This window comes from Molothrus aeneus, chromosome 9 (assembly GCF_037042795.1).
Source record: "Molothrus aeneus isolate 106 chromosome 9, BPBGC_Maene_1.0, whole genome shotgun sequence".
NCBI lineage: Eukaryota > Metazoa > Chordata > Aves > Passeriformes > Icteridae > Molothrus > Molothrus aeneus.
The window spans coordinates 22,729,489-22,745,415 of NC_089654.1; the positions used below are offsets into that span (position 1 = coordinate 22,729,489).

The window sequence follows — 15,927 nt, forward strand, 5'->3', positions numbered from 1 at the left end:
TCTAAATTACAATGCCGTAATGGCATCACAATATGGATGCAAACATAGCAGGGTATAACTAATTTATATAATTTATCAGGTTATGTGTGACAAAAAAGAGATTCAATTAACAGAACTACTTTAAAATACATATTAAATGCATTTCCTTGAGTTCTTATGATTGAAATACACCCACTTTAAACTTGCAGCTTTTCATACATGAACTTAAATATCACCTCTATATTAATCACCATTTGGATCTGTGATAATTTTTGATCACTGACTGCAGTTCATTGTGTGGAGATCACATAGAAGAGAATATATTTTTTCACTCACCTTCCAAAGACACAAATGTTTAATAATGGGAACAGAAGCATAATTTTGTTTCAGTTACCTGTTTGTTGTGTGTACATATATACCATATATTGGGAGAAAGGTGAACATTTTTTAAAGTGACTGCAATATAGCATAGAAATTGCTACATTTTAAAACAGAGCCACAATACTGTATGAAGAGACTGAATCTAAGAAATCACTTAAGGTGCCTACCTGTATTTTTCTTTCTCTCCCCTGGAGTGCTTCTTCAGAGTGGAATTTGGGTGAATAACTGAGCAAAAAACTTGGGAACCAAATAAGCAGCTTTTGTACACAAACACATGGATATACCAACTGGAAAGAGAAAAAAAGAAACAATAATGCAAGGTTATTAGATTAACAGTGCATACCCACTGAGTTGATCTATGGGTCTAGGTTTGTTTGAGTTTTTAACAAAATAGTGTAATTTGAATCATTTTATAATGAAAGCTTCATTCTTATATTTAACAATCATTGCACATTCTGATAAAACGGGGCTTAAAAAATTATAATTTAAAAAATCCAAGAAAATATCTAATATAGACATAATTGTATTTCTAGGCATGTAGCATAGCTGTTTGACAGCCATCTAGCACATTACCCAGTCATTTGCTGCTTCTAAGCTGTGTTGGTATGTCATTACCTTAAGAAAAACAGAAAAAAACCCAACAGCACACACAAACACAAAATCCTGAGGAGGGTAACTTGCCATATGTTATAGAAAAGTGAAAAAAAAAAGTGGCTGCATACAAGGAAAACCTACAGCAGGTTACACCCATGCTCTTAAATCTCCTGGCTGGCAGAGCAATCCTACGTCTATAAAACTACTAATAAGAAAAATGTGAAATAAGGTATTTTGCCATCCTCTTATGACTCCATTTTAGTTTTTCCAATAGAAAAACTTGCTAACATCTCAATTGATAAGAAAATATTATGGTTTGAAAATGTCAATTACACACTCTGTTCCAGGCAGAGATTTTCCCTTGTGTTCACAAGTCTGAAACCTTTTCTTACTGCTGATGCTGCAAACATAATGAATCATTCTTTATATTTTATCTTTAAATACCACCAATTTCATTACTAGGTAAGGCATTTCAATCCAGGAATGGATTCCTAGATACTGCTCTGAAATGTTTCTTTTTGTTTTGAAATAAATAAAAACTGATGGATGATACACTGGAATTAGTCTTACATCACAAAATTCAAACTATGAACGCACTATCACATAGATGACTTTTATGGATAGCAGTGTTCACCCTGCAGTTAACTCATTCTTGCCACTTGGTAACATGAACAAAAACTAACAGCCTGAAAAATCTCTCGGAATCTTTGGTTAATAGCTGGCTAAATCCTGACATCGGTTGTGCAAATGTTTTAGTTCCACAAAAATTCAGATCTGCTTTTAATTAAACTGATATTTTTAGAATTACCCACAATTTTAAACTCTCAGTTCCTGATGTCGTCATTTAATGCTATTTTAATTATGAGTCTCTTTGTAAGGACATCTATGCCACATAATTCTTGATTAATTAGACATAACTAATCACTGCTATCTTAAGTTTTCACACAATCATTCCATATCCAAATGCTACCCCTTTCCAAATAACACAATCATTAGCATTTGCAGAAAGATAGAAGAGGGTCAAAATACCTTATTAGTGGAAGGTTGCTGGAAATTAATAAGTGATAGTAATTATATAACTTGCACATAAACATCCATACCAGCTGGTGCCACATGGTCTAAAATGAGTTTTCTTCAATGGAGCAAGTCTGATAATAGACTCCTTTTCTAATCTGACATGGTTATTTTTATTTCATTGGCACCCTCTCATACTCTTACTTCTAGGATCACCAAACTATTTTAAGAGCATGGGCAGTTAAAGACTTTGCTCCAAATTGTCCTTTGTATGTTCAGATACTGAAGCCTGAGAATAAATTCCACATCAAGTTTGCAGGTAAGTGGAAGATTGCTGGCATTTGAAGCACTTGTTAGTGTTTGACAGTTTGTTTCATGAACACAACAAAGTGAGAATACCTGGGCATATTTACTACTTAGAAACTGATTAAATGTGCAGTTTTGTAAAATAATATACATCCTAGCCATGATAAAGACTTACTTACAAGCACTTTAAAGAATTAATAGTTTCATGCTACATAATATAGAGAGTATGATTATGTGATGTATAACTGCTCCTTCATTCCAGATCCAGGTAAGTCTCCAGCTTACTGCACCCATGGCTGAAATTCACCTCTGTCTACTAAAACATAGTTACTAAGGGGTATATAAGAAGATCTATTCAGATTTAGTCCAACAAATTATTGAGGGAAAAATCTTCTCATTGGACTGTTTTTTACCAAGTGGTATGGAAAACATGATTTTAATTACTTGCAAATATTTTGGAAAGAGATATATAATTTAATTCTCTATCTAGTAAAACGCATGCCTTAGAAACCATGGCATAAAATGCAAAATGATGTTAAGAAATCTGAGAAAATCACTCTTGCAAGAAGAGATTACCACCTTTTATTTGACAAACTATTTCTCTGCATTATATCTTTCTCTTTCTTTCTGTCTATATCAAACAGTCACATATGCAAGTACGTAGATGTACCAATGCTCATGTGCAAAAACACACAAATACTTTTGGAGAAATAGCTCTGAAGTAAAAGAGAAGCTTTCCTTTTCAGCTGCAATTTTGAAAATTCAATTTTCTTGAATGATATCCCAAGGAAGAAAAGATTGCTGATTCATGCAAAAATAAAAAAAAAAAACTCTATGGAAAAATATTAGTCTCCTCCATCATCCCAGGATGTGATGAAAAAGTAAATTCCAGCAGAATGGCTCCAGAGCAACAGTTAAAGCTGTAATTTTAAAAGCTGTGGAATTTACCACTGGGTTAGAAAGAAGAAGAAACCCCATCAGTGGCAGTTCTGAAGTTATAAAAGTGTAATCTCAAGCTATGAAATGGCACAGAGGGGAATAAGGCTCATGCTGTGATGAGAATGATGGTACTTTTTCATCTCCCCCTTAAAACCAGCCAGCACAAACATAATCCCTGCTCCCTTAGCCATGGCCCCTTTCCTTTATCAGTAACAGTGTTAATTTGTTGTTCCAAATTGTGCTTTTAAGAGAGTGTCATTATTCCTAATGGCTTGTCTCTGTAGGAGCTTATATACAACTAGACTTTTGAAACAGAGGCAATTTTTCATGTCTGTTCAAAGTGATATAGAATTTGGACTATATTTTAAAAAAAAACAAAACAAAACAACAAAAAACCCCCACCAAAAAAAAAAAAAAAACAACCAAAAACCCAGAAAACCTCTTTTGGTAAAATTTCCTTCAACTGAACTTCAGCATCACTACTGGATGTTCCCCTATTGCAAATGGTTAGGCACTGCTGGAGCCACGAGAACAATATTAGCTGGCATACATTTTCCTGAGAGGATCTCCCTTTGGTATTGATGTCACCCAACACTTCATCATCCTGAAACATGTACCCAGCGGGGGCTGCAGACTACAGACCTGTCCAGAGTGTTTACGAGTGAAATTTGTCACAACCATCTGGAATATTTTTCTAAGTGCTTTTCCTATTATGATTCAGGGCTGCTTTATTACTGCCTTAATGTAAAAGCTTCTTTTAAATCTGATATTCCTTGAAAAAATGGCTATTTTCTTCCAGAGGTTTCCCAAAACAATACTGGCCATTTTTATAAACCTGAAATGCTCAGTAATAGGATTTCTTCTTCTTCCTTTTTTTTTATTTTTTCTTTACACACAAGTTTAGAGACTACAGCTGTCAAATATGACGAAATACAACCAAATAGACCTCCTAACTGAAGTTTAACTTTTAAATACATTAAAAGTGTATAAAGCACTAGAAGTCCAGTTTCTCAGCAGCTTATATTAGGTTGACCAGTCCTCCTAGATTGCATGAGGCAGTCCTGAAATTCAGACACTGACTGCCTGTTCCTATAGGAGTAGGGAACAGTATATGGGAAAAGCAATTGTTATAATGTATTCCCATCCTGCAAACAAGAGTTAAACATCCTCCCTGTCTTTAATGAGAGAATGAGAACTTATTTTTGTCCTCAAAGCAAGAGAATGGAGGCACTTTGGCCAGGCTCATATGACCTGTCAGAAAGTCAGGTTTCCTGACTTTCCACCTGGTGCCACACATACATCCTTGCATTCTGTGCCTTCTGATATTTTTTACAGTGAATTTTAACTACTTTGTTTAAAATATTAACCTGCTTAACATTGCTACAGTGGCATAAATGTTTGTCCCAGCAAAACCCTTTGCAAGTTTAAGGTGTGAACACTTTAAATACACAGCCACTGTTAACATGACAGGTATCAGATGGGGAACTATCTTATCTCTTAAGCTGAAATACTTTGATTTCTCCCTAGTAAGTTCCAAAATAAAAATGCCTTAACATGCCCAGTTTTTCTTTCAATAATGCTGGCAGTTAGATTCTTAATCTTCCCACTTTTCTTTCAAACACACAAGTCTACAAAAGGCCATGTACCCGTGGTGCAAGCTCCTGGCCTTGCATTTCAGCACAAATGGGAAATAAAGTGAAGATTTTCCACAGCAGAGCAATATATTTTTGCAATTCACAGACTACTAAATTCAATATTTTCTGAGCTGAACTTAAAACTTTTATAATTTTTGTGTGTATGTGTGTGTATATATATCCTTTACTCTGAATATTTGGAAATTACATATAGTTACAATTCCAGGAAATGGGGATACATTTTGACATTCTCTATCTATTCAAAATGCACCCATGAATTAGCACGGACTGTTGAAGTCTGACATCAAAGCTTCAGTAGTTTATTTCAAAGAAACATAGTCCAGATTCACCTAAATGGATATTAAATGCAGCAGATGATTAATCTGTCCAATTACAGATAAAAATAGTCCAGAGGTAATGGATGGGCATTTTTCTCTATCAGATCTGGTAGTGGTCATGTTAACTTATCAAATTGACAAAAGTAAGGTTTCTCAGAATAATTGTGCCAGGTCTAGGTCATTCTTCCCACATGGCTGCTGCTGCAGGCATAAATCAATATTTTGAGTCTGTTTTATCCTCAGTAACATCACAGAAACCATAACTCACCCCACTGCATTACTACATCCATTTGAGACAGACTTAGCAACAAAACTGCCTTCAAAATAGATTTTCAACAGAAACAGCAACTTACGGAAATTCTACATGTAATATTTCTTTAGTATAAACTCAATCAAAAGGCTTCTTTTTCTGGCAAGCTGACATGACATATTTAATATTCACTTCAAGACAAACTGCAATTTCCTGGGCTGCCTCACTGTCGCACTGCATGAGTAATTTGCTGATTCTGGTGCCTGCTGTCAGGGGCCATGACTGATGTCCCAGACCTGAGGAGGGGGAGAGCTGTCCTCCAGCTCCCTCCCTGCTCACCTCTGAAAGATGCAGCAGACAAAGTTCTGTGTAATTCTCCTCAAGACAAGGCCTGAGCATACACAGAAAACACAGGAACATTATAGGAAGGCTAGAAACTGTCAAATAATTGGAGAAATGAGCAAGGCATTTTTGACCTGGTCTGTGTCTAATATAAGAACTTACCTGTGGAAGGTCAGAGTCTCCAACAGGTGCAGAAATAGTCCGCAAGTCCAGCTCCAAGGCTCCTGATGTAAAAACACGTGACAACACCATGGGAATCTCTTACACAGACATAATTAAGAGGCTATTGTAGGACAGCAGTCTGTTTGCTGTGTACTGTATTCTTTGGTAACATTATATTTTACATAAAGATCTGCCAAGAAAGTTCACCATAGATGTTAGAGAGTAGAATGCATCTGGAGGGTAGAAGTTACAGTTTTCATCTTCATTGTGCCATCTGTGATTTATTAACTTCCATTTGTATATATTTGGGCCAGTGTGTACATTTGGGTTCAAATACAAGATCTGAAATAACGGGATGAAATCATTACCCTGTGTATTTTTTCTTTCTTGTATTTTCAAAATGTTTAGCGATAATATGACAACATTCCAAACAAAAAATAAGGGGAGGTTATTTGGCAAAATCCTATACAAATTAAAAAATCGCAAGAATTCTCTTTCTTTCAGTGTCAGGAAGTTGGTATTCACTTCCATATATCTTTGTCATCTCACTAATGGTAATGGACTGCAGATATTCTGTTCAAGCCACCAACTATGCCTTACCCTCTCTAGTTTGAAATTCAAGTAGGTTTATTAATGGCATATGGTCAACTAAAAGAACATATTTCTATCTGAAACATTTTCTGCAGAAAATATTTAATTGCTACAGCTGAAATATATTTACAGGAAGAAAAATCTAATTTTGTCCTATATTTGACAGTGTCTTTATATAACTAAATTCATCCCTTCCCTATGACATTTAAATAGGCCCTGATCTTCAGAAAATAGGAGAATTAATTACTCAATTCAGTAGTAAATGATTCTGTTACTGAAAAGCCTCTAGATATTTCAAAGGAAAAGGAACAGAGAAGGCACAGTATGCCTTCACTTTTATTTTCAGGAAGTGTCATGCTTATAGCTATACAATAAATTCTGCTAGGAAAGCAGCTTAGAGAGGCATAGTGGTTCTAAGGATTTCAGTGTCACGTTGGTGAAACCAGAAGCAGAGAAATTAGATGTGCAGAGTTCAAGTCTAGCTGGGGAGGTTGTTTGCCTGCCTTTACTCAGCAATTTTCATGTGCCTATGTTTTGATCATCAACTGTACTACTTGTAATATTCTTTCTGTTTAGGAGCAAATTCTGATCCCATTGAAAGAACTAAAGACGAAATTCAGAGGGGGAAAAACTGACTTGGTATTAAATGCCTTCATGGTTTTACAAAACCTCTCTAAATTTATGTTTCTACACTGACAAGCAGTTACAAGTTTTGTGCTTGTCCCTTTTAATAGCCATTTCAATACTGTCACAGGTATATGGGAATTACATTAAAAAATTATTTCTATTTCCTTTTCATGCCATCAGCAAGCACTGGAGAGCATTTAACTGTGATCTGGATTTAAAACAGTAGCCATCCATGTTAGATAGCACAGACAGGGAAAATCATACACAGCTGATTTTCAAGTTCAAGCAGAAAATTAAGATGTTGGGCCAACTTTTGATTAATCCATCTTCACCATCTTCCTAGACCAAGGAAGTGATAATTCTGTTCTGTTAATTTTGTAAAATAATTTGTATCCTTCTTTTTTCCCCTACAGATCATGTTGTATGTGAAGAGGAATTCAAATATGCTATGCTAGCTCTAAATTGTATATGTCCAGCTACTTCTACATTAATCACTCTGCTGGTTCATACATCTAGGGGACAGTAAGTATATACTACCATAGAAAAAGTCATAGCTGATATTTGGAAAACAGCTTACCCTGGATTCCCACACTACAGTTTTAAAAAAGAAAATTGAACAATAAAAGCATCAAAACGCCTTACTCAAGGCAGTATAGTCTTGAAAAGAACACCCCTTCCCCCAGTGTTTAAGGGTTTGTTGCATGCCATTGTGCCTTCCACAATATAAAATATGAAAAAACTGAATTTCTAGTTTAGTTGATTGAAGTGTCTCTATCACAAAGTTCTACTCATGAGCAGTAACAAGTCCTAAGAATACCTATTCTAATAGATTAATTTGAAGGTGTGTTTCAATGAACTAAAAAAATGGTTTTCTGATGACTTATGGTATTTGCTTCTCTGTGCCTGTATGTTAAGAGGCAAACAAACATCCATGATTTTTATTTTTAACATGACCACACTGCTGGAAGGGGTGCAGAATTATGGTGTCTCTGCAGACTGCATAATCACACTAAAACTTCTCTGAATTTACTGAAATAATTTTACCAGATCTGGTGTACCTCTTTTATGCTTATTCTTGGAATAATAAGGTATTCTTAATTTGAAATGTTGAGGGCACACAGATGCAATAAAGAGAGAATCTCTAAATATATTTGTAGAAATGGAATAGCTGCATATACACTACAGAAGTCTTGTAACATGTTAACTTCTTTTTCAAGTAATCATGAACCCAGTAAATATATATATTTATAAGCAGAGTTATTTGACCTTCTATATGACATTTCTAGTATTCCCCTTTACCCAGAATGGGGAAAACAGAAATTATTCCTGGAACTGTTACTACTGAGAACAACAAATGTCAAGATTTTAGTGGCACTGTGCACTAGAATCTGCTAGTAGGAAGACAACAAAACATTGTTTGGATACCTGCTGAGCACTGTGGTGAAGAACATTCTTTATACATTATTTTATCTGCTTACCTTGTAAGTCTGTGACATGCACAGAATCCAGAGCCTGTTCCAGTTATTTCAGATTACATGCATGTGAAAGAAGAGCAGTGTTCCTAACAGCTGTCAGGGATTTTTCCTTCAGCACAAAACCATACACAGAAAAGGGAAATGATTTCTGCTGTACTTAGGAACTTCAGCATTTCATTGTTTAACACAGTCACATCGATGATTTACAGATTCCCAACTGTGATGCAAAGTAACTGTCACAGGATTCAAAAGTGCTTAAGATTTCTTTTGCAATCAGTTAATAGATGTAACCAGCATAATAAAAGAGACTCTTTTCTAGTCTGGTCATTGTATACTAGGAGCAAAAAGAAAAAAGTTTTTGCACAAATAGTTGTAGCATTACTTTGAATCCAGAAGGATTAAAATAATGTGTGTTTCAGTAAGAATGTACACTATATGTTACTGTAAGAATTCTCTTCTGTATTTAAACAGAAAGACTGAAAAAGTGAAAATGTCTAGTTATTAATTATCTACTGTAGTCAGCACTGTTCAGAGCATTTATTCTCAGACTCCAAAATAAGGACATTTGTCATTGTACTGCAGAGATAAACTGCTTGGGATTTGACCAACTTATGGTTCAGAGAGAGGTTTGTTGTTTTTTTTTTTTTTTCTTTTCCAGATGTATTCTGTTGTTGAACAAGAGGTAAATTAACTGCTAGTTGTTAAAGAAGGTGAAATTACCATTATTTATGCATATGAAAGATGAAGTGAGATGAGCAGTTGAGTTAGGCTAAGTAAAAATATCAGGTGAAAGCAAATTATTTAAACTGCAAATAAAAATTTTATATACATGTATTTATAAACCAAACCAAATACTAAATTAGATCTACATAATGAAAATAATTTGTTAAATAGACTTCCCAATGTTAATAGTGAAGTGCTTTCCTTTACATTACTTCCTGTTTAATTATCCTTTTATCATCATGGTTGCTATTAACACCTGCATTAAACCTTATGAAGGACTCAAATTTTAAATACCTGTTCAGGAGGTGCAAATAATCCTGTTGTCTTCTCAGCTGTTTGTGGAATTCAAAACTTTAGTCTGTGAGACACCAAAATTCTACCTTGAATCTTATTTATAATCTCATTATTAATTGTAATTAATCATCTTAACATTTATATTTCACTGTTACCTGTTTATCTAAACTAGTAATACAACTCTATTAGGGTTTGTTTGATGATACAAAATACTGGAAGAAAATAACCTTTCTGACTTGGAGTTAATGTGATCTTTACAGTACAGCCCCATGGGAAGCTTTCAGACAACTCACTGGAACCAAGCAGACATTAAACAGGTGACCATTTTATTTTAGGGGGAAAAGTGAAATAAGGGAAAATGCTCTGAAATTACACAGCTAATTCTGCTGATCTATACCTACTACACTATTTATAGTATTGTAACAAAAATGGTTCACGTATTTTCATCTTGAAACAAAATGTTTTCATGATGAGAGTGAAGAAACATGGTAAATGGGAGAAAAATATAAATTGTGTTAAGGTATTGAGAATGTATAAATGAGCATTAAAGGAGCATGTCCAGGGACCTTGAGATCTTCACTCCAAGTGGCAAAACACAGGACACACTTGGCAGATTCATGACCTATCTGCACATATCTGTGTGTATATGCACCAGTTGCCTCCAGTGAAAATCATGCAGGCAGAACCTTGTTTCCATGTGAAACTTAATCAAGAAGTTCCCAGGAGCTCCAGGGCTACAAGTGCTGGAGTTGCTGCAGTTTGGAAATTTGCACTGAACTGTTTGCATTAAGGGCAGCAGCTGCATAGAGTAAAGGGTGATCTGCTTTGTAATTTATTTTCTTGCACTAGAGAAAAGAAGCTATGTACTTGTAATAGTCTACAAGACACAGGAACCAAAAATCCCCAGAGAGTATAAAGATCAGTGATAAGCAAATGCAGAAAAATTTCTCTTACAGAGCAAATGACCAAAGACAAGTGACTCTTTCCTACATAAGTTGGTATTAATGATACTCAGACAGGAACCAAAGAGTCTGCCACAAAGCATGTGAAGGAACTGTCTTTATGAATGTCATGAGAGTGCTGCTGGTTTTACCTGTCATTGTCAAGCTGCCATGGATGGACTTATTATGGTGTGATTTTAAAGTAATTGAGCCACCTCTCTCCTGATAATAAAGTACATACTCTCATATGTCTATTACGTAGCAGAAAATGCTCTTTAATAACATCAAAATAATCTGTGTACTTAAAATATTACCAAGATTTGATCTCAAATACTTCTTTCAGATTAGCCTATGGGACCTTTTCAGTAGACATTTGTAGTTTCTATTTACAGGAAATACCATTCTGATTAATAAGAATTTTGCATTAAGTGTTAAATTATTCTCTTTATGTTTCAGGGAGAGTCAGCAATCACCAGAACAATGGCAGAAAATGTATGGCAGATGCTCTGGTAATGAAGTGTATCACATCAACCTGGAAGAAAGTACAGTTTTTGCAGAGTATGAGGGGAAGAGCTTCACGTATGCTTCTTTCCATGCACATAAAAAGTATGTTTATTTTTCTTATCAACCATCAAAAGTTCAAAGAAATAATTACTTGTTTTGCCTGCAACGTAGCTCTGCACTAAAGGCATAGTACTGCACATTGATCTGTTCCGGGGTTTAAGTATCTGGCCACTAAAATGGATTTATTTCTGTGAGTTGGAGCTGGTCAGGTAAAAGCTTATGTTCATCCTGAACAGCCCACCTCAGTCTAAGAGAACAGTGTTCTACAGATATAAAGGATAAGCTGGACAACCAGAAAAAAAAGGGCACTTTTTGGAGGTTTTTCAAGAACAACAATCCTTTTCCAAGTCCAAAACAATCTAGAAATGAATGGGTGGGAGGGTGTGGGGTTTTTAAAATTTTTTTAGGACTCAGCTGGAAATCTGGCTTCCTTTGTGGCTTGTTCATATTAAGGAAAATGTTCAGTTTAAAGGTGTCACATGGTACATTCTGGTAATTGTTCAAACGTAAAAATCTTTTTTCTGTTAGATGATAACATACCTGCTTTAAGGTCCAGATGATGCACCACTTTTCCAGTGCTGCTCTGTGAGATAAACATGCAAAATAAACACAAATCACGTATATTTATATATTTGATAAAATAAGCATTTATCAAATCCTAAATGCTGGGTTCATTGTCATACTTAATCAAGAAGAGAAAGAGGTTTTTTTTTCTGTAATTCCTTCTTTTCTATCACTAATCAAATACATTTTTAAAAGTGAATTGGAAAAATGAATTATGAAAATGGTCTCCATTTCATACTTATAAATAATGGAACAATTTAACATGATTAATAATTTTTCATATCATGTATCCATTTTTCTACCAATATTTTCCCAAAAAGGACTATTCATCTGACAGAAAAAATCAACTAGAATAACATTAGGAGAATAATATGGGCATTACAAAAAACACTCAACTGCCTAGGAATTCATGAGCTCATAAAATCTGCTTGATTTGATGTGGCCTATTTAGCAGAAGACATTTTTCAAACAGCCTTGTCATCCAGAAAGCTGCAAATGTTCATAATGTGCAAAGAATAAAAATATACCTGAGGTTCATTTTTGACAATGGAAATTCTGGTGTTTGCAGGACTATGCAAAATGAACCATGCCTTTCCTTTTCTAATTAAGGTTTGGAGTCTGTCTGATTGGTGTTAGAAAGGAAGATAACAAAAACATTTTGCTGAATCCAGGTCCTCGATATATCATGAGTTCTACTGATATATGCTTTTATATAAATATCACCAAAGAAGAGAATTCTGCTTTTAAGAAGCAAGAAAAGCATAGAAAAAACCATGAATCAAAATTATCTTATCATGGAGCATCTAGGTTACCAGTACACAGTATAATAGCCAGCATGGGTAAGTAAAAAAAAAATAAAAAATTTCAAGATCACAACATATTCTTATTTAATGAGTAGCACATTTTAAAGCATCTTCCTAAACTTTTAAGAAACTGTAATTATGAATAGAGAGAATGAATATCAAAACTTCAAACATTTGCTATCATATTTTAAAAAAACCACAGACAAACAACAAAACCCAAACCAAACCAAAGAAAAACTCAGACAAAAACAAGCAGGCAAACCAAAACCCCCAAACAAACAAATGGAATTTGATTTCTCTTTTACTTGACAAGGTGGAAGTAAACTACTTAAGACTGTAGTATAAAAAAGTAATAATGAAGCATATGCAAAGCAAAACCAGTGGGTAAATCATATGAGTACTTCTTTGTCATTCATACCTGATTGTTTGTAAGAAGTTTTCATGAGCTTCTTTAATTTAAAAAACACCTTAAGTAAAATCTGCAGGTTGTTGATGCATATTAATGCGGACTGATTATATAAGGTATGATTTTAAAGAGGCACTTAACAAGAAGACACAGACTAATTGTCAGGAAAAGCGTTGCTTTCCTTGAGTACAGCTGAAATATTTGTTTTATTTTAATGGAATAAACACACCCAGCACAGTGTAGCTGCCAGTCCTTTGCCATGCAGCCAGGCAGTCCCCAGTAAATGCGGGAATGCCGTTCCCAGGTTCTGAGCGGCACTGAGGAGATGTTTTCCCTGTTTTCCTGCCCTAGGGACCGTGGCCATCGATTTGCAGGACACGGGGTGCCGCGGGGCCAGCGGTGCCACGCTGGCACTGCCCGCCCAGGGGGGCAGGGAGGGCAGGAGGCCCAGCATCGCCCCCGTGCTGGAGGTGGCTGACTCCTCCTCCCTGCCCACCTGCGACCTGCTCAGCGACCAGTCCGAGGATGAAACCACCCCCTCCGACGAGGAGGTCTCTGCAGGCTTTGAGTACGTATGTTAAATAAAGCGAAAAGTTAACACTATATGTAAAAAGCATCGATAATCTTTTTGGGAATGCAGATCAATCTGAGCACTTCTAAGACAGAAGTCCCATGAAGTCCAATTATGGAATTATTTCCATCAAGGAAATGCTAGCAGAATGCTATAAGCCTACTTGGAAATACAAAACCACCCAAAGATAAACTCTTCTGTTTGCTGGAGATTTTCTCTTTGCGGTTCTAAAAGCTGAGGTTATGTATTGCAATGGATTCATAGCATATTCTAGGGCCTTTTATTTTATTTCTATAATTATTACATTAGCACTCAACAAATTTGTAAACAGATAAGTATTCCTGTCATGAAAATGTAGTGATAATCAGATCATCCAACAGGCTTTGGAACTCTGGAGCTCGGTGTGCGACTTCAAAATGCAGGAATGACAAAAAAACAATACGGGACAAAATTATCTCATCTAATTCAAAATGCTTGTTAGTGTGTTACTGAAAGTAATGATGCATTACTCAGATAAACCCAGAAGATTCAATCTTGCTGTGCAGATGAGCAATTATGTTTATTGGGTTGCTGACAGGGGTGTTAAAACTGAAATACACAATTAAGCCAGTGCCTCAACCAGCAGAGTTTCCCATCTCCACCAATGGCAAGCATGAGAAGCCCCAGGGAAGATTATCAAGCTCCAGAGAAAAAAATAATAGGAAAAGTCATGTTAAATGTGCAGACTGAAACAGCAGGATTTAAAAGGTCTCCTGTAAAAAAGCACTAAGGCCAATTAGAAATTTCACCTCTTCGGGAAGAGGGTTTGCCATTTAGAATTTATTTCAGCCATTTTGAAAGTACATTATTAAAGCTAAAAGGTAATGACTTCACTCATTCTTGGTAAATGTTTGAAAAAAAAATTGGAGAAGGAAGAGCAGAAGTACAGTTACTTCTGTTTTCTTTCCTCCCTTTTTTAATTTTTCCAGTTCAAAACACTATGACAGCACACTATGAAACAACAGACTTTTCAAAAACCCAAGCAAAATTCCTTCAGTCCCCAAAAGCATGGCAGCTTTCACTAAGTTCTGTTGAACTGGCTGCAAAATACATTCTTTTGACCTCTGTTAAACATAGTTCATTTTATGTGCTTGGTCTGAAACTTGGACGTATGTATAAACATCCCATAAAACACTTGGGTAGGAAGATGTGTTTTGCTAATTTGCTATACTGAAAAATGTTTTTTTTTCTATTTTAGGTATGCCAAAGGCTATCCTCCTTACTCTCCTTATATTGGAAGTTCTCCCACCTTTTGTCATCTTCTGCATGAAAAAGTACCCTTCTGTTGTCTAAGACTAGATAAGGTAAAGGGGGCTTCTGCTACTGGATAATCCTGCACTCTCATTCGTCTCTTGCATCTGAGCAGAGCCAAATTCTGATTTCTCCTTAGAGATGAAGTTTGTGCAGTATTTTCTATAATACTATATTCTCTCCTCCCTTTCATGAGCAAGTGTTTATGTCTAACCAGGTCTCTGTTGGGTCATCTAATACAATGTTCACATCCACTGAACTTGTTTTTTACTCTGATTTTAGGGATGCCAGCATAACTACTATGAAGATGCCAAAGCCTATGGATTCAAAAACAAACTGATTATAGTTGCAGCAGAAACTGCTGGAAATGGCTTATACAACTTCATTGTCCCACTGAGAGCTTATTACCGACCAAAGAAAGAACTAAACCCCATTGTATTACTGCTGGATAACCCGTAAGGAAAATGGTTTTTTTCCCTTTCTGATAAGTTTTAAACTCATTTTACCATTATTCACTAGATGACCCCTTTTCACATGGCCGGCTGAAAATCAAAAACATTATGGCACACTTATCTTTGAGAAAAGTTAGTGACAAAAATCATACTGCATGTTCACTGTCATATACAAAACTGAACTTTTATTGACTGTTAACGGCCATAGTAAACTTAAATGTTCTTATTCTTCATGGCCAATGTTTCAGCTAAGTTTTTTTTTTTAAATCACCCCCAAAAATGTGAATGTTACTGCTAAAATTAAATAGCTTAATAAACACTGTAAAAAGCAAGCTGTATAACAGTTTCACAGCTACATGACAGCACTAACCTACTTAACACAATGCACTTAGTGGCCTGGACCAGTTAGGTATATTTTTAATAACTCTACACTCAAAGATAAACAGTTCTTTAAGCCAAAAGGACACCCCCAGACACATTTTATCTAAAACTATTTAAAGCCATGGAGGAAAATTTAAACCTGCAGTATTACTGTTACTTTTATATTTCTTGGTGACTACTGGAATTTTTCTCGTTGCCTGATTTTAATATTTCAGAGAAATTTGCCTATGTCAAGACTGGTTCATTTATAATCTGATAATTAATTAGCTTCTTGGTTTTTTTTTCCAACACTTTGGTACAGCTCAG

The 15,927-nt window shown here is 35.4% G+C and overlaps 1 protein-coding gene and 1 long non-coding RNA gene across 3 annotated transcripts in view; one reads left to right on the forward strand and one right to left on the reverse strand.

The window, feature by feature from the left end:
- The window catches only part of KCNT2 (potassium sodium-activated channel subfamily T member 2), a 114,971-nt gene that overhangs the window by 70,771 nt on the left and 28,273 nt on the right, over positions 1 to 15,927 (forward strand). For both annotated transcript variants that reach the window (XM_066555497.1, XM_066555498.1), the window contains exons 14-21: positions 2,179 to 2,287; positions 7,571 to 7,679; positions 9,910 to 9,966; positions 11,047 to 11,196; positions 12,328 to 12,557; positions 13,279 to 13,495; positions 14,736 to 14,841; positions 15,071 to 15,243. In XM_066555497.1, coding sequence (XP_066411594.1) covers positions 2,179 to 2,287; positions 7,571 to 7,679; positions 9,910 to 9,966; positions 11,047 to 11,196; positions 12,328 to 12,557; positions 13,279 to 13,495; positions 14,736 to 14,841; positions 15,071 to 15,243 — 1,151 coding nt within the window. The remainder of the gene's footprint in view (positions 1 to 2,178; positions 2,288 to 7,570; positions 7,680 to 9,909; positions 9,967 to 11,046; positions 11,197 to 12,327; positions 12,558 to 13,278; positions 13,496 to 14,735; positions 14,842 to 15,070; positions 15,244 to 15,927) is intronic.
- LOC136559944 (uncharacterized) lies at positions 557 to 9,706 on the reverse strand. Its single transcript, XR_010784070.1, has 3 exons — positions 9,650 to 9,706; positions 5,940 to 6,001; positions 557 to 647 (listed from the first exon to the last, which is right to left on the reverse strand). It is a non-coding gene; the product is annotated as an uncharacterized lncRNA (long non-coding RNA).